The sequence below is a fragment of the Fundulus heteroclitus genome, chromosome 17, assembly GCF_011125445.2.
Source record: "Fundulus heteroclitus isolate FHET01 chromosome 17, MU-UCD_Fhet_4.1, whole genome shotgun sequence".
NCBI lineage: Eukaryota > Metazoa > Chordata > Actinopteri > Cyprinodontiformes > Fundulidae > Fundulus > Fundulus heteroclitus.
This window is the reverse complement of record NC_046377.1, coordinates 12,059,535-12,081,750: the sequence shown is the minus strand read 5'-3', so window position 1 is coordinate 12,081,750 and position 22,216 is coordinate 12,059,535. Positions and strand designations below refer to the sequence as shown.

Below are 22,216 nucleotides of genomic sequence, written 5' to 3'. Positions count from 1 at the left end.
AAAAGACAAAACAGTTTTTCTTTTCAAGTACATCAAAATGGACACCATTGGTTTATACATTCACATTCATCCAACAATACCAGGGTGGAAAGGGAACAGGAGGGTGTGTTTAAAGTGTCTGATATACAAGTACTGAATTAAGAAAAATAAAAATAGCTAGCTTTATTTTATTATCTAAACATCGGCTATCCTGCCGTTCAAATGCAGGAACGAGGTCAGTTTCCACTGTCAATTCAACAAGTGACGATGCTGAACAGAGAAGTTATTGATAAGGCATTCGGTCTTTTTTTTAATACACTGCTCAAAAAAAACATACATCAGGTCAGTTAAACGTCTTGAATATTGATCTGGTCAGGCCGGCAGTAGAAGGGGTTGTTAATCGGTGTCAGCTGTTTATAATATTAACAAGAAGTGCACTAAAGGGGCACCAAAGGAACTGTTTTCAGTAGTTTTGCATTTGGGTCACTACTGACGCAGGGGCCAAACAAACTACTTTATTCACTTTAACTTATTTTGGTTAAATTTACAACATTACAGAAAAGGAAACAACATGAAAGTGTTCTACAAACCGATAATTTACCAAAAAAAGGAATAGGGTGAAGCTGAGGGTTTCACTTGCCAACCCTATAACTACTGAGGGCCATTTGGAGTTGCTGCAAACTGGACTAACCTGCTGCATCAGTTTTTCTGTTCAACTTTTTCAATGACTTCTGACTAAGCTGTCTGTAGGTTGATCACTTTCATCATCTGATGTGGCCTCAGTTAGTCCCCAACACGTCACCCATTCAAAATGAGTAACATTTTGAACAAAATGTACTTCTAGGAGTAGTTTCACTGCACTGTACCTCTTACTTTTACTTGAGCAACTATTATGAAATATCACTACTTTTACTTGAGTAAAATTTATGGCTACACCATCTACTGTGAGTAACTTTAGTGAATAAAGAACAAAAATGCCCCAGAGAGACACACATCTCCAGTTTATATTAAGGTGAAACTTCTTGTTTGTTCTGAAGCTTTGTTGTTTTAATGGTATAGGTATTGTTATTGGAAATGCGTTGCACTTGTCTTAACTTACTGCATACATTAACTGCTTGGTTTCATAAGTTTCATGTTCAAAGATATCGTGTAGAAAAGGTTTTTTTTTTTTTGCCTGAATTTCTTGCTTTGTAATTGCTATGGTTCGTAATTTCTTTTGTTAGTCGTTAAAATGCCTGAATTTGTACATAATTTAAGTTTTGCCTGACCAATTACATCATTTTTAAATATTAAACCAATTGAGATCAGATGTGTTTTTAAAGAGTTTTTTTTGAGCAGTGTATAAACTTTAAAATGGATGACGGGATGCTTTTAAAAAAAAGAAAAAAAAAGAAATATTTTCACTAGGCATGGGTCAGCCATCAGTTTCAAGGTTTTAAGTACCATAAGGTTTGCAAAACAACTTCTGCGTGATTTAAAGTCCTTTTAATGAGATATGCTAGAGAAAGAGCCAGAATGACAGCATTTCTAAGAAAATGCTAGACTTTGCTTAAAGCGTAGAGTAACAAATTGTTGCTCCTCTCCCACACGTAGCTATGACACATTTACTTGCTTACAATAAATTGGGCCGTTTTATTATATAACCGTCATAATCAGAACGTCATCATGTTTTACTCCTTGTGCTGCTAAATGAAAGTAATATTGATTATATTTAAAATGTTATCTCTAAGATTTGACTGCCCATGGTCCTGGGGACCAGAAATACAGCGAATCATTCTAGAAAGTGTGGAACAACTGAATTAGCCTTTTTTTTCAGCCAGCTGACAAGCAGTGTGCAGCAAACTGTGGGAGAGGGACAGAGAACGCTTGGCTGACTCGGCGACTTTCTCTGGCATCTCAGAACAAGAAACTGTGGGAACGACGCGATGAAAGATTTTTGGTGGTTTTAAAGCGATCGGGGGAAAAAAAACCACGTTTATCTTTTAAATTACCGGCACATGCGTAGTTTTTATTTCTTAATTTTCTTTTTCACATTTTGATGAAAAGCCATCGGACTAAAAAAAACAAAAAGGAAGCAACTCCCGAGTTGCTTTCTGAATGCTCTTTGTGACGCGTCACCCTAAAAACTAATGGTGTCCAACAACATTTTTGCTAAGAATAAACAAGAATAATCACAGTGTCTCCACATCGTACAGCGATGTGCACATATAACAGGTCCGTTGACAGAACACGCTTTTTTTTTTTTCTGTATTTGTCTCTTCTTAAATAGAATAACATTAATATAGTAATTTACATTTGCGATCATTTCAACCCAAACGTTGAAACCAGCCTAGTCAGAAATGAGGCATAATATCCGTGAGTCTAAGTCGGTTAAACTGCTGCCACGCCTCGTCTGTGTGCATGTATGTGCATTTAGGTGTGTGTATGTGAACGTGTGTGTGTGTGTGTGTGTGTTGCGGCAGCGAGCAAAACAAACCCAACAAAACCAAAATAAACACCAAAATGGAATCATCATAAGCAGACATTCAGAGAAAAAAAAATAATATAGACACAAACTGTTCAAGGACTGATATTATTCTGATAACAAGGCCACTAGTTTTCTCATTTCGAGCTCTTTTTTTTTGTTGTCGTTGTTCCCCCTCTGAAAGGTTACTGCTGTTATTGCTTCACATGGCGACACGGAAAGGTGAGAGGAGGACGACGTGACGGCGAGGAGGCATCCGGAGTGCAGAGGCAGCGGTTTGGCCCAGGCGGTGAGCAGATGAGGCCCGATGAGAACCCGCTTCAAACGCACTTAGGCTACGTTCACACTGCAGCCTGAAGTGACCCAGTTCAGATTTTTTTACCCATATGCGACCTGGATCTGATCTTTTCATGACAGTCTGAACAACACAAATCAGATTTTTTCAAATGCGACCCAGGCTACACTATTCTGCGTCCTGCTATGCAGAAGCGGGAAGAATGACGACACCCATAGCGGACAAAAATGAGGAGAGCAGTCAATGAAGGGAAAGCTCCGGTTAGAAAATAAATTAATGATCGCAAAATGCGCGCCAGCATTATAATCCATGTTTACTTCCGCAAACACTGAGGACGCTTGCTACGTGTGACGTCATCGCGTCCTCGAGTGTTGCATGCGGGACACTTAGGTTGAACGCATTCAGTTCACACAGTAGATCACATACAAGTCGCATATATTTGGAAATGTGAACGACCACGCAAAAAAATCCGATTTCACGGAAAAAAAATCGGAATTGAGCATCAAGACCTGCAGTGTGAACGCAGCAAGTCCTCTTCATCAGCCCGTTTCTCCCCATCTTGTTCAGGAACGGATCAGAAAGAGGGGAAAAAAAAAACAGGACAATCCCGCAGGGCGCTGAGCTACAACTTCTTGATATGCATGTGTTCGGAGATCTTTTTTTGTGCTTATTAAAGATAAACATGTTTTTGTATGCAAACGACAGAATTTATAACCCCCCTTTTTTTTTTTTTTGGATTCACCGTTTCTTTTTAAAAGAAAAAGTCAAATTAAAGAGTACCACTCTAAAAAAAGAGTTTATTCACTTTAAGAATTCAATTCAAAATGTGACACTAATGTGTTATATAGATTCCTTACACAGAGGGATATACGTCACGCCTTTGTTTCTGTCAATAGCAACAATTCTGGCTTATAGCTGATGAAAACGCAAAATTCTGTTTCTCAGAAATATTGAATTTTACTGACTTGACCAATGGGAAGTTGAGTGGAAGGAAAACAGTAGTTACTTCTGATATTAAGATCTAATAAGGCTGAAGCTCTACTTTTCTGAAATAAAATTCATTGTTTTTATCTGTCTACAGTAAGACTGAAAAGTAGCGGGCTAAATCCACGTCTTTGATACACAGAACATGGGATCGAATCCCGGTTGCTTCAGGAAAGGGCATCTGGAGGAAAAACTCTACCGTGTGTGTGTGTGTGTGTGTGTGTGTGCAACTTGGTATTCATCAGCTATAAGCCACGATCCTTACAGATAAATACTCAAAATATCTCACTCCGATTGTAACGAATCTATATAATGTTAGTGTTTTACTTTTAGACTTAAAATACGTCAATAAATGAACTTAGATATTCTTATTTATTGTGATGCACTAAACACAGCCCGCATTTCCTTTTCCTTTACGTTTGATCGTTTGGCTGTCTGTCACGGCCCCCGAAGCAGGGAGGGCGTCTCACTCACACACACGGATGATATTTTTCGCTTTTGTCTTTCTCCGCTCCAGTGCATCTCCTTTTCCAATAGCTGCGAAACAAGCCACCTTCCACCCGTCCAGCTGGGCTGTCTGTCAGTAGAACCGGCCCTGGCGCCAACCCCTACGTGGTCCTCAAGTTGGGCCCCCCTGGGCTGCTCACTGACTTCTGCAGGGTGGCAGCGAGCAGGAAGGGCCCCTGTCCTGGTAGCTGGCCCTGCGGAGGGGGATAGGGCCCCAGTGGCTGAGAGGTGCTGACCAAGAGAGGCTGCGTTGGTGCTTGCTGTGTGTTGGACATGCTGTGAGCGGGACCGCACCACTGCGCGGCGTAGGCGGCACTGGGGGCATAGTGGATAAACTGGGGCGGCTGGAGTTGGGGCAGAGCAGAGGAGGCAGGAGGGTGGCAGAGGGAGCCTTTCCTGGAAGCCAAAGAGGTAGCACTGGTGGGGTTTGCAGGGAGGTGGGTGGACCCTCCAATGCTGCTGGGACAAAGCTGGCCGGGAGCCGAGTACTTCCTGCTCAGACTGGCGGACTGGGTAACCTGCAGGGGGCGACAGCAGCGTTGATCAAGAAACATCCTCATCCTTCACAGTGCCTTGAAAATGCATTTTTTTTTTTAAATTGCGAACGTTTCCTCATGTTTCATCCCACTTTAACCACAACCTTTAATATATATTATTTCGATTTTAAACAACACACAGCAATAGCTGGTCATTGAACCACTTTAAAATACATTAAATATTATTATTCTAATTTTACAAAATGTGACAAATATGACGGATAACAATAACATTTGTTTGTGCTCACCAGTTATCACTGAAACCAGCTCGAGTTTATTTTTAATCTAAAATATTAAAAAACGCATTTTAAAATCTAGCCAGCAAAGCAAACAAGCACCAGATATGCACAGCATCATGTCTTCGTACGTCTTTGAGGTTCTGCAAGAAAATCGATTAAAAGTTTCAGGATCCAGAAATATCCATTGAGTTTATATTCATCTAAGCGCAACGCCTATTCACGTTTTTGTATCTTTATGTTAATTAATGGACTCACATGAGCCAGGAATAGGTTTGGAAGCAACAAATAAAAACATTTTTAGATTTTGCCCTGTCTAGGTTAAGCTATATCCTGAATGATGTGTTAGGGTGTGTTTTTAAACAAACCTCATAACTTTGTCCCTGTGCTGGGGCCTGCTGCTGCTGCTGCTGCTTGGCACCCCTTTTACCCTAAAAAGATAAAATGCAACCTTCAATTTATATCATTAACAGCCTTAATACTGTGAACGCACATTATTTTTCACTATAGTGGTCGAGCTTTTGTTTAGGTTAGGTTCTTCAACATAAAACTATTTAGTATTTAAATGAGCATCGTTGTGATGAAATAATAAATAACCAATTTTTCAGAGAATATGTCCGTTTTTAAGTAGGAGAAGTCAAAATATGCCACCAATGTTTCGACTTACAGATTGTCTTGTCTGTCTCCATATATTTTCTGTGTACAATAAAGTGCTTAACTGCCTATATAAAGATTAAATATATCAGCTTTACATCCTATGAGCCACAATGAGTCTCACAGCCTTATCTAAATCCGAAGAAGTTTATGTCGGCACTTTGCTTTGCAAATTTAGATTCCCCTCTGAACTTTATCACCTCTGATGATTAAATTCTTCAAACCTGAATCGTGATTTTTCTGAGTCCCATTTTATCGTACTGGAATAAAACCAACTGAGAAGCTAGTGACCATGCTGCAGACATGAATCTTGAATAACTTGGTGAGCCCCTACATTTTTACCCTACCCCCACTTCCTTTAAGAAAACTATTAAGAAAGAAAAGAGCACTTTTTACTATTTAAGATAATAAAGATTAAGATCTCAGTAAGAACTACAGAAATATTCACCTCTTAGAGGCCAGTTTAGAGCTGTCATTTTGGATTTTAAACAAGGGAGGATTAAACGATCGCCACTGCCAACCTGTGAGAGGTTCATGGCGTCCCTGGCCCAGTTGTCCACCAGTTTATGGAGGTCATCAGTGAAGGTTCCTTTCCTCTGGTGAGGTGCTGACAGGTTGGGTGCCAGACACTGTGAGCCGCCCTGGCTTTGACACAAGCCCTCTGAACCGCTCACTGCGTTAGTGCTGTTAGTCCCTGCAGGGGGAGACACACAGCGGGAGAGAAAGAGAGAGTGAGACGCTGGACAGAAAGAAGGAAATTAGGTCCTCTGGATGAGTATGAATGCAGAGCCGGATTTTAGAGCGAGTCAGCATATACAGTCGTTTAGCTCCGATGGAAAATAAGGATGAAGAACATGAACGGATGACACTTATTTTTTTTTTAGGACCAGCATTTAAATTAAAAAAATACTTTTACCGACATAAGGAATAATGGCAAATACTGACAGTAGTTCAGTCCAGATCTACCATATGTCCCATATATGCACCCAGGACAGTGCCTCAATCTGGTTCGGCTCCTACCTGATTGAATCCGCTGACTATTTTTACATCCATCCTTTATCGTGCAGCTGGGGAACCAACCAGTCCACTTATTATAGAGATTACAGAGATCAACATCATAGTAAGTTAAAGCTTTTAAAGATGCACTAAAAACATTTGTTTTGCAGTTTTTTTTAAAAACACTCATACTAATGCTTTTAAATGCTTCCTTAAAATCTTCAGTAAGCCTTTTTAATAACTAATAACTGTACATAACATGTAGATGAATGGGCTCATTGCTGCAGGTACCCCTGAATGTCTCCCCACTGTGAGACAGTAAAGAATATTTCTATCTTGTTGTAAAACGGACAAATGGAACTGAAGGATGGATAAAACTGCTTAAATATGCCAGAAATTAAGTCATTTAACTGAGGGATGTGTGTATAACTGAGATCTTGTGTTGGAAATTTAACTAAATTCAAGCTTGTGCATCCAGTTTTAGTTTAAACCATTTACTGAAGATTTTATAAAACGGTCTGAACATTCAAATGCACCTTTAAAAGTCCCAAATTACCATCATTAACTCTAACGGGTATTATGTAAATCTTATCCTTAGGCTGTAATTCCCTTTATTAACCTTTAGGTGGCCCCCAAGCTCTAGTGGAGCAGAAAATACACTTTCCCCAGACCTGTAGTGTCAAATTCACCATCAATACAGCATGCACTGCAAGTGGACTTCCTGCACGTCTATAAGAATGAATAAAAATGTCCCCTAATTTTACTGAGGGATATACAGATTGCTCTTCTGTTCACAGAAAAGCTTAACAAATCCAGACAAAGTAAAACAAGCTTTAGAGACAGAGTGAAGTCTGAGCCATGCTGACAGAAGGAGCAAAAGGGAGACATCTCTGCACGGCCTGTTTGTTCAAAAACAAGAAACGTACGCAGGGACCCAAGGCAAGAGAACCATACTGCTGGTCTAACAACTAAAACTGTCAATTCACACAAAACAAAATGGGGGAAAACAAGAATGAGGAGACGCTGAGTCACGTATGGCTGCAGCAGCAGGGGATTCTGGTTAATGGAGTCCAGGTTACACGCCATGATGAGGGAGAGGAGGCAGAGGTTTTCGGGGAAAGGCCTGCAGGGGCATGCAGCGTCAGCTTGAATCTGTGGCGAAGGATCAATTCAGCTATTAAAACTCAAGGTCAAATCGGATCCTCTAAAGTCATCGCAACAAAAAAAAAAGACGAGACAAAAACTGAAGTAACTGAACTGATCTGATCCCAAATCTGGCCAACAGTCAAATTTGATTTTACACAGGGCAAGAGCAAGCAAGAAGGGGGGATGGATGGAGGGAGGAAAGACCAAAAAGAGAGATAGTTACTACAGAGCTGGTTGCAGGGGCAGACTTTTTTCACCATCTTCCCTGTAGGGGGGGCCAGGAGACAACAATTGGAGGATTGGGAGAGAGTCAGAGTTAAAACCCCGTCCACATCACCCGACAATCAAACACAGTGCATCTGAGTATGATTGTTAGCACTTGATATACACGATACAGACAGTATTGGGGTGTGTCAGGGTCACCGGTAAATCATCTTAAAACCCCAGAAAGTGCGGCAACAACCTCTGAATGAAACAAAGATGCCCGATAGCTTAGCTGCATATTGCACAGTAAGAGACTTTAAATATTTATGTGCTAAAGTCTGTTCTCTGTAGCTTTAAGATGCATTTGGGTGACACAACAACAGATTCTCATGGGATTCTGAGTCCTCTCTACAGCTCACCAGAACTGGGTCCATGCCTGAACATACAGGGCCTTGCAGGAGTATTTACACCCCTCGAAACTTTTCAAATATTTCGTATTTCAGACAGAATCTTGAATGTATTTTACACGGATTTTAATAAGATAAAGGAGCATATAGTAGGGCAAAAATATAAAGTGAAAGGAAAGTTCTAAAGAGTGGCATTTGTATTCTGTCCCATTCACTGATGCCCCTACCACTGATGCAATAATTTGCCTACAAACATGGTGGTGGCAGTATAATGGTGTGGGAAAGCTTTTCTGCATTTCCCCCGTCTCTGCTAAAAAAAAAAAAAAAAAAGAACCTGCACACCATGATGCAGCCAACACCATGTACCAAAAGTTAGCTTTGGTCTGGATCTAGGGCCATCAGAGTAAAGGGGGCTGAATACAAATGCAAGCCACTCTTTCAGTTTTATCTGTAAAGAAAATATAAGAATACCATTTTCTTTCTCATTCACCAATATGCACTATATTGTGCCGTCTATTGTGTAAACACCTACTTGAATAAAAGTTTTCAGAAGCACCATAAATTTGTAAAAGTTCAATCGCCGTGATGAGGCCCTGTACCGTTTTTTTAAAGTTTTTTTTTTTTTTTTTTACTAAGAGGTCCGAATCATTTCCAGTTTCCTCTGATAGTTCCAGTAAACAATAAATACGTATATACACATATGACTTCAGTCAAGAATTTCATATAGTTTTTTTTTAAAGCCAAATCAAGTTACTAAGACCCAGGTCTGTGTCTCCTCCCCCCGGTGATGTAGTGATGGGATAAAGGTATGTGGGGTGGGGGGGGGATTAAGGGGGGGAGGGGGGTTGAGGATGATGAGGGAGGAAGGGGGGAGGGGTTTTGAGCTGCAGAGGGTTCAGAAGCATTCAGAAAAATCCTTTCATAAAGCAACAACTAAAAAATTAAAACTACTGCTAACTAGAAAATACTAACGAAATGCCAAATTATTTAAAGAAACAGTCTATTTTCCATTGAAATAAAAAAAAAAAATCTGAGACAAACTCAAGTCACCAAGTCACAACTTCCTGTTTGTTTTTATAGACATAAAAGAGTAAAAAGTGGAAGCACGCCTTGTCCAGATGGGACACCTAAGAGTCTCTACACGCTGCAGACTAAATCTAAAATACGTGTCACAACCTGCTTGATCACAGATTTCAAAAGCTGGACAACAGCTCCAAATGCTATTAATCCAAACACTGGAAAGTTTAATTATAAACGAGCAACGGCAATGAGGTGTAGGAGCAGCGTGTCAGTGCTCCACCGTGTCCTGCTATGGTGGGGAAAACTGAAGCTGCAAATGGCCCAGAAATCAGATCATGGCTGCTCGTGGCCTGATGACTTTATAGCCGGAGCATGACTTTGTTTAGTCCCACAGTCAACAGATGCAACAGCTGCTCTTCTCTTTATTTTCCAACAAAGCAGCTGCTCAGAAATACTCAACTCAACTGACTCCTGCCACCTGTAGACGGTTTTGTAAAAAGATTTACCAGACCAGCAAGGAGTCTGATGACTTTCACAACTTTGGCAACTATTTAACAACTTAGCTACTTAGGTTTTGATTCACAGAACCTCATTCTGCTGGTTAATTTCCAGACCACTAAAGAACATTAACAAGTCAATAGGTTAATTTAATATCATCTTGTCTCTTTGTTACCTTTATCTCACGGTGCAACTGAAGAAAGCTCACAATTATTTGTGTTCCTTTAAAACAACTAGGATCCAATTATTGTCTTTAGAACAATCACAGTAGTTACAAAAGTGGCAAAATGTGGACATTTAAGAGGTGAAAATGTATTTTGAAACCTTACGTGGGTTCTGATCTGTGGGTAGAAATCTATTAGAGCTGTAGGGGCTAATAATGCTCCCCTTACGGCCTTTGACTCATGATCCACAGTTTCACAGTCCAGTCCTATAAGGTGGCAGTTTTGCACTGATTTGTCAGCTGTCCACGCTAAACAAAACCATTTTGATTGACTGAGTTTGATTGTGGTCACTGATTAATAGATGGTTACAAGAAGTGGGTAACAGTGATTTTGAGTTTTCAGTCATCATGTCACAGCTGTATTTGCTCTCCCGTTTATTCTAATTTCGGCAGGTAGAAAGTTTTGGTGTTGAAAAGATTTATTGCTAGTATTCGCTAATATTCAGCTGGTGCACCTAAACTTTAACTGCTCTGCAGATGACTGCGGTGTTCTTGGCTGATTCTAAAGCCTAATGTTTTGATAAAACTCTGATTTACTGATTCCAGTTTCTGACAAACTTGTTTTTTTATTGGTCAGCAGACATTTCAACATCTCATAGAACTTACAAGTAAAGGTTGTACACTGTATTTGAAATATCCTTGCAACGTTGGTGATGGGCACAAAATGGACGGATGGCTGGATAGATGATAAAGCTTCAGATCAGGGCTTCACCATATTAGGAAAAGTTGTGATACGCAGAAATATCAGTAAAGGTTGCACTTTTACTTAAGTATAGCTTAAAGTGTTACAGTCTTTTTGCTGTAGGATCATTGCAAACATAGACCCCAAACAATGAAGAGTCTATTCTGCTACTAAAAAACCTCAAAACATTCATAATTTCCATCTTAAATACAAGGTTTTAATGAAAAGGTTGCCTCTGTCTAACTTGTGATGTTTTCACAGTGAAGCAAGTGAGCTGCAGTTTCACATCATCTTTAGTTGTCAAACTTTTTATGCTGCAGTAAACAACAATTATCACCAAATATATGAGGGGCACTAAACCTGAATGCAGGGTTCTTAAATAATTAACTTTTTTATTTATCTTTAATTTATTTATTACAGGAGAGAGGCATATTAATAACTTTTGTCAATATGCCAGGGTTAGCCAGAGGGCTGATTTTTTACCTGCAGCCCCTAGACAGATGTTGAAAGTCAATTAGCTAACACTTATTGCACTCCAGGCGGTTCTTTGCGATATGACCGTCGCGATCTGTGATTTTACGATAAAGATACATTTGCGATGTATTGTGCAGCCCTACATCAGATGAACAGAGGCATTTATGCACGTATAGATGTATGTGTGAAACTAATGGATGGACAAACACAGAATGATACAGGAGTATAAAATCTGAGACATGTTTTTCCATACTTATCAAGATAGGGAAAATCCCTAAATCCATTTGCTTACTTTATCAGACCGCATAGGAACTCTTTGGAATCCAGTATTTGTTGGCTAGAATATTTAAAAAGTCATGAATTCACACTTTGTAACCCAAATATTTAAGCTGATAGATGGAGTCTCACTGCAGTAGATAATCCCAGCTGACAGAGAGAACAATGTCCAGGATACTAACGGCGACAGGGAGGATGGGAAGAATCACAAGAGCAGAGAGGCGAGTGAACAACGTGGATTTATGGCCCCTACTACTTTCATCACATTTATCAACAAGATAACAGATCAGATATTTACCTAATATCCAGCAGCACTTCTCCAATCAGCCAACTAACACCTTTCCTCAGTAAAAACATCCACACCTGGCTTATATGCTTCATTCTGGCAATGGTCAAAAATAAAATTCTAAAAAAACATCAAATTCTGATTACATTCCTAAAACTAAGTAAATCTGCCCCAACAATTCTCATTTCTAATTTTCTTTCTACCAACCAACATATTTTAAGTTATTCCTTTCAACAGCCAACAACCCTAGATGTAAAACCTGACAGAAAAGCTTTGTATCCCGACTGTAAAGAAAAGTTTTCCTTTAATCTCGGCGCGTCCGACCGCATTTATGTCTGACGCTTGAAATATCGGCTGCAGACGTTCAAAAACCAACAGGAAGAAATGATGACTGTGACTTGACAGGTACACAAGAAAAGATATTTTAAAAATGAAAGGTAAGTAAGGATAAAAGAGAAGAGCAAAGAAATAAAGCGTTACACACAAAGAGCCAAGCAGGGCGTACTCAGAAAGCGCGTCCTCCTGCCGCCCGGCTTGAAGGCCACACGCTCCGAACCCCAGCTGAACTTTACACAGCCTGAAGAGAGGGATGACGGAAGATGCAGAGAGAGGACAGGAACAGGGATGAAGGCGAGACAAGAGACGAGAAAAGAAGGGGAAAATACGACAGAGGAAAGGAGTTGAAGAATATAAAGAGAGGATGTTAGAGTGAATAAGCTGTCACACTGTTTATACTCAGAGAAAGACAAACCAAGAAGGATAGACGAGCTCCTTGATTTGCAGCACTTGTTTTTTTGTCTGCATGCAAAGAGTCGCCGGTGGGAATGACGCGCAGAGGTCTGCTGCCGCCCGCCCGCAGCTCTCGGTGACATGCTTACCCGGGGTCGGAGCGCACAGGCTGGGCACGGACAGCGCCGCCTCGCTGGTGTAGGCTGAACACAGGTTGTCACTGGAGGGAGACTGTTTGAGGGGCTGGAGCGCGGCGCCGCTGCCCGAGTCGGCCAACCCACCGGGGGCTAACGGAGGCAGCTGGCCGGGGTACACGGCCGGGACGCTCTGGGCGGATAAAGTGCTGTCTGGAGATCGCAGGAAGCATCGGCACGACGCACACACACACACACGCAGAAAGCAGACGAGGACACGTCAGAGACGACAGACGGAGAGACGCGTCGCCCCAAGGACGGACACGCCCACGCACGGAGACAGAAACACAGGGAGAAACAGACAGGAGAAGCAGTCAGAGGTGGTCCGGCTTCGAGCCTGATTCAGTCAATGGCCGCATGCACGAGTGACGAGAACACATGACCACACGACAAATATGTGCACATGAAGGCATGGACATAGAAAAGGTGTGAAAACAGAGTAAATGTTTATAAATGGGTTTTTATCGTGACGTTACGGCACAGGTGTAAACACATGAACCTCGTGTGGGCTCTTTTCCTACAAACACGCAGGCATGAAGGCAACGCAACTTATAGCAGCATATACCTACACCTTTACTTCAGTTCTATGTACACATCTATGCAAACGTAATCATAACACACTGTATTTCCACAGTGTTACATTATAAGCACCAACTTCAGTGCGTAGGACTGAACCCGGATTTGATAAGAGCTACTCTGAGTAAAAAGACAAATTTGCATTTAGCAGAACATTTCACAAAAGGAAATCTGAAAAGTGTATTGTGCATTTGTATTCAACCCCGAATTACCGATGAGCTAAATGAAATCCAGAGCAACCAGCCGCCTCCAGGGGTCACCTAATGAGCAAATGGATTCCAGTACGTTAGCAAAATGCAGCGAGCATCAGGTCTGTTAGTGCGTCACAAAGAGCAAAAGAGAAACAGAAGACGTGTCAGGGATGAAGCTGTTGGGAAGTTTTAAAGCAGGTCTGGGTCTGGAGGAGCTTGTGTGGGAGGATTTGACGAGAACACCGTTATTTGTGCACTTTACAAAACTGACCTTTTTGGAAGAGCAAGAAGAAAGTCATTACTGTCAGTAAGTCACAGCAAGTCTTTTTTGCAATTTGCCACAAGCCATTTAGGGAAAACGTGTTAAAAGAAAGTGGAGTTGTCTGGCCTACATGCAAAACTCGTTAGACGGGGGAAAATTTACACTGAATATAACAGTAAACACACGATTCCTATGACAAAACATGGTGTTAGCAGCATCATTGTTAGCAGGACCAAGGACGCTGGTAAGAGCTGATAGGAAGATGGATTGATGTAAATACAGAGTGATAATAGAAGCTGACATGTTAGATATGTCTTAAAAAGACTTCAGACAAAGAAAAAACAAATGATACAGCGAGAGCTACAAGTACATGTCTTAAGATCAAAGTGCAATCATGACTTAGAACAATGAGTGTGTGGCAAAGCTTGCTGTCCACAGATGTGCTTCATCGGGTCTACCTGCAAGGAAGACTTCGGCCTCTAGATGTGTAAAGCTAGTAAGTAAAACAAAGTATCGACTTAAGGGGCTGAATGCAAATGCATGCAAAATTTTCAGCTTTTTGTTTGTAAAAGAATGAAACACTACGCATCATTTTGCTAGAACTTCACAACTGGGTTCTACTTTGTGTTAAAATCCAAAGCTTACGCCATGAAATCTGTGATTGTCTCATGACAAAATATGAAAAGCTTCGATTAAAACTTTTGCTAGGTGTGGTGAATGATACTGATTCTACATAAATAAGTGGCACAATGTGAAGCTCTGTCACACAGATGCAAAAAAAAAAGACAAGCCTACCTGGTTGTAAAGGGCTCTTGCTGCCATGAGTGGAGCTGCTTCTGGATGATTTTGAAGATTTAGTTTTGGTGGGTCGCCGCCTCCTGCCAGTCAGGGCGATGAGCGGCGGGATCACAGCAGCTGGAGGAACCTTCACCCAAGCCCAGGGAAGACTGGTTGTTATCTACCATTTATGTGGTCCATTTAAGAGTGGCAACAGTTTGTGCAACTAGAATAGGTCACCTTTCCTAGCCTTGCAAACAAACGCTCGATTTCCTCCTTCTGGCGAGAGTGGAGGACCTGAATCTCATGTGTGTGCCTGAAGGAAGAAAAGGGAAGCCATTTAATGCAAGGATGTAATAACGGGTTTCAGAAAATACCAGCTGGCTTGTTCTATGGTCTTATTTACTTTTCTCTAAGGCGCCTGATTTCCCGCTTGAAATCTTCATCTTCAAATTCGGAGTCGTTGTCGCTGCTCATGTAGGAGTTGTTGAAGGAGTTGTTGTTGTTTAGGCTGGGCAGGGAGGCTTTATGAGGCGAGCCTGGAGACACGACTTGTCCAGCATCACTGGGTCCGTTAGCAGCAGGTGGAGGGGTCTGCTCCTGGATCTGCTCCTGGGCACGACTGACCGAGAACCGTCCAACACGGGTCTCGGGGTTGGTTGTAACCTGAATTCAAAGCACGCGTCTGAGGTAAATATATGACCTGAAGGTGTGATAGAGCGTGCCACAAGAAGAGAACCAATGCACACCTGGAAGCGGCCAATGGTGGTGGGGGGTTTGGGGGAGTGGCATGGGGACGCGTGGTGGGATCCTCCTGTTGGAGTCTTCTGAGGGAGCCCGTCCACAACATCTCCGCCTTTTACTCCTTTCCCTCTCAGACGGGGCGAGAAGTCTTTGTGCAAAGTGTTCTCCGGGCTGGAAAGGCTGGAGGATGACGAGGACGACGAAGTGGAGGAGGTGGTGGAAGAAGACTCGGTGCACGACGGACGCTGAACAGCCGGCTCTTCGGCAGCCAAGGACACCTGAGCAGATAAATATAGAGATACGGAGCTAAAATAATTTCCTGTACTTCATCAAATGTATTCTTATTTATGAGCTTTACGTTCCCAATGATTTCAAAAGCCTAAACGGTTTTCTGTGCACAGCACTCTCTGACTGATTTGGACCTCTTGGCAGAAATGTGTGAAAAACCCTCAACATAAATTCACTTCTTTTATTACCTGGGTTCTTAGTTGGGTTTTTATCACTGGGTTTATGTATTTATTCACTAAATTATTTATGTGGCAAGTTAAATTAACTCTGGTTTAAAGTGTATAACACAACTGAACTTTTTTTTTACTTTGTAAATATACATAACTCATACGTTTTAGTGCTTTTTTTTTTTTAGACATGTAAACCACATAGTTAAAAAAAATAGTGGCTGTGTTTAGCTTGCAAGGACAGTGATATAGTCTTTAGTGAAACATTCCTGTATATTTGGACAAATATTTTGGGTAATTTTTCTTCTGAAAGAACCATTAGTTGTACTGGCAGATGCCAGATCAGATTTGTATTAAAATAATCATTTTTCACAGTTTGTGTTGCCATTTACTCTTAACCAGGACCAGCAGATCCTCCACCAAGATGTTACATACTCCTGGTAACCTCAGGTGTGCCTAACATGTGGGTTGTGATAGTTTTCCACATATTTATACAAGTGTCATGCCAAATCCTGACTTTCCCCATTGTGGGACAATCAAGGATTTCTTCTCTTAAATCCACCTGGGGTTTTTGTGTAAAATGGTTCGATCTTGGTCTGATCAGAATGTTCTCCTGTCTTTCTTATTTTGAAGAGATATGAGTCTGCCTCAGATCATATTTATACCCCAGGGAAACAAGAAGTCATAGATCACTAATCAAAAGTAAAGCATAATTTCAAAGATATGCTTTGGTTACATTTATTTCATAGAAACTGTGAGGGGGGACAGTTGATTTTCTCTGCTATGTACTCGAATGTACTCAAAATGCAGCAACAAAAGGTAAATCCTTTTACACATTTTTACCAGACGTACCAATAACCGTGGACTTACCATGAGAGGCTAAAACAAACTTTACCTGAAATCTTCCTAATTTAATTCCCCCTGCAGGAGGAGGAGCAGGGCGAGGCGCTTTCTCTCCTTCCAGGGAGAAGGGGACTGTAGGAAAGGTAAATATTTCAGACAAATAACACATTAAAGAAATTGTTTAATGTGTGTCGTAAATACTTTGTACATACTTGGTTGTCCAATGGAAGGAACGCTGCTCTGAGAGACCTGTGGTAGGTATTGGGAGAGAAATAAACTGGTTGAGGAGCTCCATCAGCACCAGTCTAGGCTACTAAAATGCAGCGCGGTGAAAGGAGCGTTTACCGCTGTGTGAGAGCTCACAGGGACAGTTTCTGGACTCAACGCCCTCCTCAGCTGAGCGTCCAGGTCCTCTAGAGGCTGCTGAGACTGAACGGGTCGGTAGACGTAAAATTAGACATTCACGCACTAGTAAAGCAACTGTGTTAAGAATCAGATTTTCAAAATAAAAGCTTTTCCAAGGCTGGTTTAGTGTATCCAAGGGTGTGTACTGTCACCATGACTATTTTGATGTACATCTATCTATATATCTACATAAGCTTAAAGCATACGATTACACAAATATCCAGAGTAGCGTAGCTACTACCACCTTTTGTGACTGTGTAACATGAACATATTTGAACCAAAACCACAAATCTTTTTAAACAGAAAAGCTTCTTAATCAAAGAAATAACACCTCCACTAGTTACTAGTACGTTTAAGAGTATATGTTAAACAAAACAACCTCCAAACAACAAAATCAGAGACATATTTAGTATCTTTACAAAAAAGCATCTTAGTTGATACATGCTTGTATGCTGATTTGTTCTATATTTTATTTTTTATTTATTTTAATTTATATTTTACATATACGTACTTAACTTAATTGGACAACTTTTTTTGTTTGTTGTAAAGTTATTGATTTTATTCTATATCATGTACTATTGATGAAAAAAAATCAAATCATGTTTGTTTCAAGACTATTTTTAATTTAGTCCTTTTTATGATTGAGAAGTGTTTTTAGAATGAGAAAAAGAGTTTTTGAAACTGTAACTTTGCACAATCTTAATTAATCAAAATATTCTGCAAAAGTTTAAAGAAAAAGTATTTTTTCACCAATCTGTCCTGTTGGATTAGTGAAAAATGATAATCGCCTGACTAAACACAATCTAATTACCAATGGGACGTATGATTTGAAACAACATTACAACTGACAAAATATCATATAAAAATATTTATAATTTTCAAAGTAAAAACTGTTTAATGACTCAAGATTACATAAAGGACCAACTCTCCTTTCTATCACCAAAACAACAACTAGAAATATAGAATAAAAAGGCAAAGCCTTCCCAATCCCTTGAGCCATTCAGTCACAATAAAAAAAAAAGCACATATTTAAAATCCGATCCCTGGTGAACCTGGACTATAGCGCGATTAGCTTAATATAACAGGACAGGTCTCGCCCAGAGGGAGTTGCATAAGAAACACGGAGTGAGTTTTATAACCAGGCAGGTCAGATTTTTCATAAAGGAGCCGCAAATCATGTCTCGCTACTTAGTACGCTGTTCTGGTTGAAGGAAGGTCTATTTTTAGACGGGCACAGCCACAACAACAAAAGCCTAGACAAAAAATGACTGTCTCTAGCCTGAAGTGACTCGTCTTCCCCGTGTTCTGCTGGTGCCTCAGCAATTATCTTATACTTTTGGACCTTTTTTCCCCCCTCGCGCTTAGATGGCTTCTTATTCAAGCATGCACTCCACTCTCAGAGGCAATTAGATTGCTATTATCTTGGCTCAACGGCACGAGTGACTTGTTATAAGCGACTTCCACTAAATTATTTAAGCTTTAAGAAAGATGGATGGTAGTTTGTCCCGAAATGTTAGGTGTGGAGATTTATACCTCACACACATACCAGACACACAAATTAGTTGGGCTATATCGTTTAAAACAAAGACAAAAAAAACAGAGCTGCATTACAGTAGATACAATAGTGTTAAAATGGGCAAAAAAATAAAATAAACCAAACACCTGTATTAGACAAGGTCCAGGGAAGGGTGTCAGGAGCTCTGAAGAAGGAGAAGTGGCCTAATCCCAGAGAAAGAGATGCAAATGAGTAGAAAGTGGCAGAAAGTAAAACAAACCGATATTTGGAGAAAGGATTACAGAAGTACTGCTCGTGTCTAAGGATGTAAAAACAGGGTTCCTGCACATTTGTATCAAAATTACAGACCTTTCCTCACTCAAATCTTCAAAAATGTCATTCAGTTTCCAGACCGTTTCAGACATTTTCGAGCAAATGTTTAAATTTGTTTTTTTTTTTTTTTGTAGTTTGCGGATTCGCACACAACAGTTGATGGATGTGCATCCATCTGCATATCTATTGTAGAGTCTAGATAAACAATGCTTTTTCTGGGGATTTGAAAATAATAAAAGAAATGTCTGTGCTTATTTAAGACCGTGCAGGAATCCTGTTAAAAAGGGACTTACATGCCAGGTGAGTTGTAAGAGTAGTAAGAAACAATTAGAACAGAAAATACATTACTTTTAGCTGTAAATAACCATGCTCATGCTTCTTCCCCGTGTATCCAAATAAATAATACCATCAGCTCTGGATTTACTAGATACGATCTTCTGGGGAACTCACCGTTGTCCTGGACAGGGGGGTTTTGGATGGAGTAGTCTGGCCCAAAGAGGAGGCAGGGATGACTAGCGAAATTGAAAATCAGAGATTCTGTAAAAACACTGAATCATCACACGTAGCGTAACTCCACAAACATGTTCATCTACATACTGGATGATGCAGGGGTGGCTATAGGAGTCCCTGGGCCTGGCAAGGGTGCAGATGACCCCAGAGAGCCCAGCGCCAGGCTGGTGGGGGGCAGAGGTGGATTGACCGACTGGCTGGAGCCAGGAGCGGTGACAGACGTGGTGGAGGTAGAGCCAGCGCCAACGGGGGACGTGGTGCCTGCCACAGAGGCCACAGAGGCGGGGTCAGCAGCTAAGACGTCACCCTGGGTGGACGGCACCACTCCGCCGGGGTCCATGAAGAGGGAGCGCAGCTTCTTGTCCAGAGCCTGGATGTCGTCCGGCTTGCCTATGGACTCAGAGGAGGCCTCAGACCTGACAGACAAAATGAAGGTGAGTTATTTTGGAAGCTAACACAGTAATTAGTAATTTATCTTGTATAGGTTGTTGCCAGCTTTTTAAACGTAATGCTAATGGTTCGTTTTACTTTTGTCCAACGTAGAACACTTAAAGGTTGCTGGTTATTGTCTATAACTGTGTAAAAGGCCACTCCTAAACACATAATACCCCCATAAAATATAATACCCCCTTTTTTTGTGAAATATAGAACAATTATAACTTTTGAACCTAACAAAGTTGCATGATTTCAGGTATTTTTCATAATTATAGGTTGTTTACTTTGGTCCAAATCAGTTGATGAGTTTAACTTGTAAATTTTTGCCGGTTGTTCGGTTCCTTTTCACACAGAAGCGAACCAAACCTGTCAATAAAAACCATGTGAGTCTGTGTATTAGGTCCAATGTGTCCTGGGCAGGAGAACCAGATGTGGATACAGATGCTTTGTTTTGACCAAGGAATAACATTTTTTTTATTCTAATCATAACTATAAAAAAAACATTCTAAATTATTTCTTGAAAGCAGCAGAGGGCTTTATGCTTTACAAAAAAGCTTTAGTCATGTTTATTGGTTCATTTTCTCTGCGGCTTCCCACAATGCAATGCAAACCTGGCTACAGGAGGGCGTTTGGCTGAGGTTTGCAGCATAAACCTGGTAGCTGTATTGGATCAAGGTCTGATCATGTCTTTACAGCATAAACGAAACGCTCTAGAGTTGGTTTGGAAGAGCGATAGCTTAGAGCCACCCTGGGGGCGATTATTATGTTCACATCCCCACGAGCAAATATGTTTTAACGGGACTAAACACTCTTAGAGTACAAGGATAAAAGCTGCTGGTTTAAGACATTTTGAAGTGAAATATTGGTAGAGATGAATTTGTGTCAAATAGTGTTATTTCTTTAACCATGGCAGACCACAGATTTTCCCACCCTTTATAAACACCTGGCATTTCCTCCGGACTCTCACCTCGCGTCACATTCTCCACAGTGCGTGTGCGTCTGCCCCGGCAGGGCTGAACTTTGAGGCTGGGAGTGGACCACGGTGGGCTGGACTGGAGGAACGTTTGTGGTCACCGGCTGGAGTCCCACAGAGGGGGGGAAGCCGGCCATGGGTACCGGCGAGGCGGAGGAAGAGGGAGAGAGCTGCGGACCAACGATGGCCGTGGTGGGGATAACGGAGGCCAGAGAGATGGAGGAGGTGAGGGAGGAGGTGGGAGAGACTGATGGATGATCTGACGGGATTTCAGTGGATGTAAGAGCAGAAGAAAGAGCCGAGGATACAAATGGGAGGGTCTGGCCGAGGAGAGAGGAGGTGAGCGCTGTCTGGGAGATGCTAGAGATGTTGGCTGTTGTTAAGGAGGAAGGCAGTGAAGCAGCAGAAACGGTTAGGGGCTGGATATAAGCCTGGGGCTGAGTTTGTGTCAGACTCTGGGCTTGTGGTCTAGACACAGCCTGCATCACGGGCTGAGACTGAAGGGCGGTCTGATTTACCAGAGTGGGAGGGGGAGATGAAGAAAAGGGGGGACTGAAGGAGACAGGGGGCGCAGAGGAGGGGGTGGAGGATGAGGAAAGGGAGTGAGGAGGAGGAGAAGCTTCCAGGAGCTGCTCTTTTACTTGATTTTGACTGGGATCCGCAGAGGGAAAGACTACGCTGCTGTGTGCGGAGACCGTCGCTGCTGCAGGCTGCAGGGGGGGATTGGGGGAGTGGATGGAGGCTGGAGCCGTGTTAGGACCTGCATCATACTGGCTTTTGCTCTGCCTGAGCTCAGCGAAGGCTTGCTGCAACGTCATTGCTCCTGCAGAATGGGAAAATCCCAACATTTGGCCGGGAGTAGCAGACGGATCTAAAGGGACACCCCCCAAAAAAAAGACGAGGAAACCAACTTCAGTTAAAAAAAACGTCATGCAGACAAGCTGATTCAGGACAAAAATGAATTCGGTCCAGTTACCAGTTTCAGCAGGAGGTGGAGGGCCGGGAGAAGGCGTGTGGGGCTCCTTCAGCCTGCCTTCCGGTACAGGGCTAACGATGAATCTCCGTCCTGCTGAATGGACCACCTGTGCAGTTGCACTGGGAGCAATGTCTACAATAAATAAAAAAATAAGTGGCTTTCCATCAGTCATAGAACAAGAAGCTAACCCACAAATGTTAGAGCTCGGTGCATCTTGTCTTTAAAACAAGAGTTTTCTTTACAAAATTGTTCCCACCTGGCATGGGGCTACTTATGGCAGGAATCTGCTCCTCCTTGTCACCCATCATCTGGAAACCCACAAGTGAACGTGTTACTAACTCAGAAGGTTGAAATTCTTATCGTTTCAGAAAATGAGCTGGTTTTTAAGAGCATATGTTACAAAAATGTCAGCAAAAATGTACAAAAAGACTGAAAAGCTCCTCTCAGATCA

At 41.6% G+C, this 22,216-nt stretch overlaps 1 protein-coding gene across 14 annotated transcripts in view; it reads right to left on the bottom strand.

The window, feature by feature from the left end:
* Positions 1-3,507: 3,507 nt before the first annotated feature.
* The window catches only part of wnk1b (WNK lysine deficient protein kinase 1b), a 104,421-nt gene continuing 85,712 nt past the window's right edge, over positions 3,508-22,216 (bottom strand). For 9 of the 14 annotated variants that reach the window (XM_036149341.1, XM_036149348.1, XM_036149352.1 and 6 more), the window contains 19 exons: positions 22,022-22,073; positions 21,766-21,897; positions 20,784-21,660; positions 19,469-19,797; positions 19,322-19,383; positions 18,706-18,762; positions 16,984-17,067; positions 16,851-16,887; positions 16,691-16,770; positions 15,346-15,618; positions 15,003-15,262; positions 14,837-14,912; positions 14,615-14,744; positions 12,746-12,943; positions 12,352-12,444; positions 8,021-8,062; positions 6,177-6,349; positions 5,370-5,432; positions 3,508-4,747 (listed from right to left, as the gene is read on the bottom strand). In XM_036149341.1, the coding sequence (XP_036005234.1) occupies positions 4,331-4,747; positions 5,370-5,432; positions 6,177-6,349; positions 8,021-8,062; positions 12,352-12,444; positions 12,746-12,943; positions 14,615-14,744; positions 14,837-14,912; positions 15,003-15,262; positions 15,346-15,618; positions 16,691-16,770; positions 16,851-16,887; positions 16,984-17,067; positions 18,706-18,762; positions 19,322-19,383; positions 19,469-19,797; positions 20,784-21,660; positions 21,766-21,897; positions 22,022-22,073 (3,435 nt within the window). In that variant the 3' untranslated portion in view covers positions 3,508-4,330. The remainder of the gene's footprint in view (positions 4,748-5,369; positions 5,433-6,176; positions 6,350-8,020; positions 8,063-12,351; positions 12,445-12,745; positions 12,944-14,614; positions 14,745-14,836; positions 14,913-15,002; positions 15,263-15,345; positions 15,619-16,690; positions 16,771-16,850; positions 16,888-16,983; positions 17,068-18,705; positions 18,763-19,321; positions 19,384-19,468; positions 19,798-20,783; positions 21,661-21,765; positions 21,898-22,021; positions 22,074-22,216) is intronic. The other 5 variants (XM_036149344.1, XM_036149346.1, XM_036149345.1 and 2 more) reach the window with 5 other exon arrangements.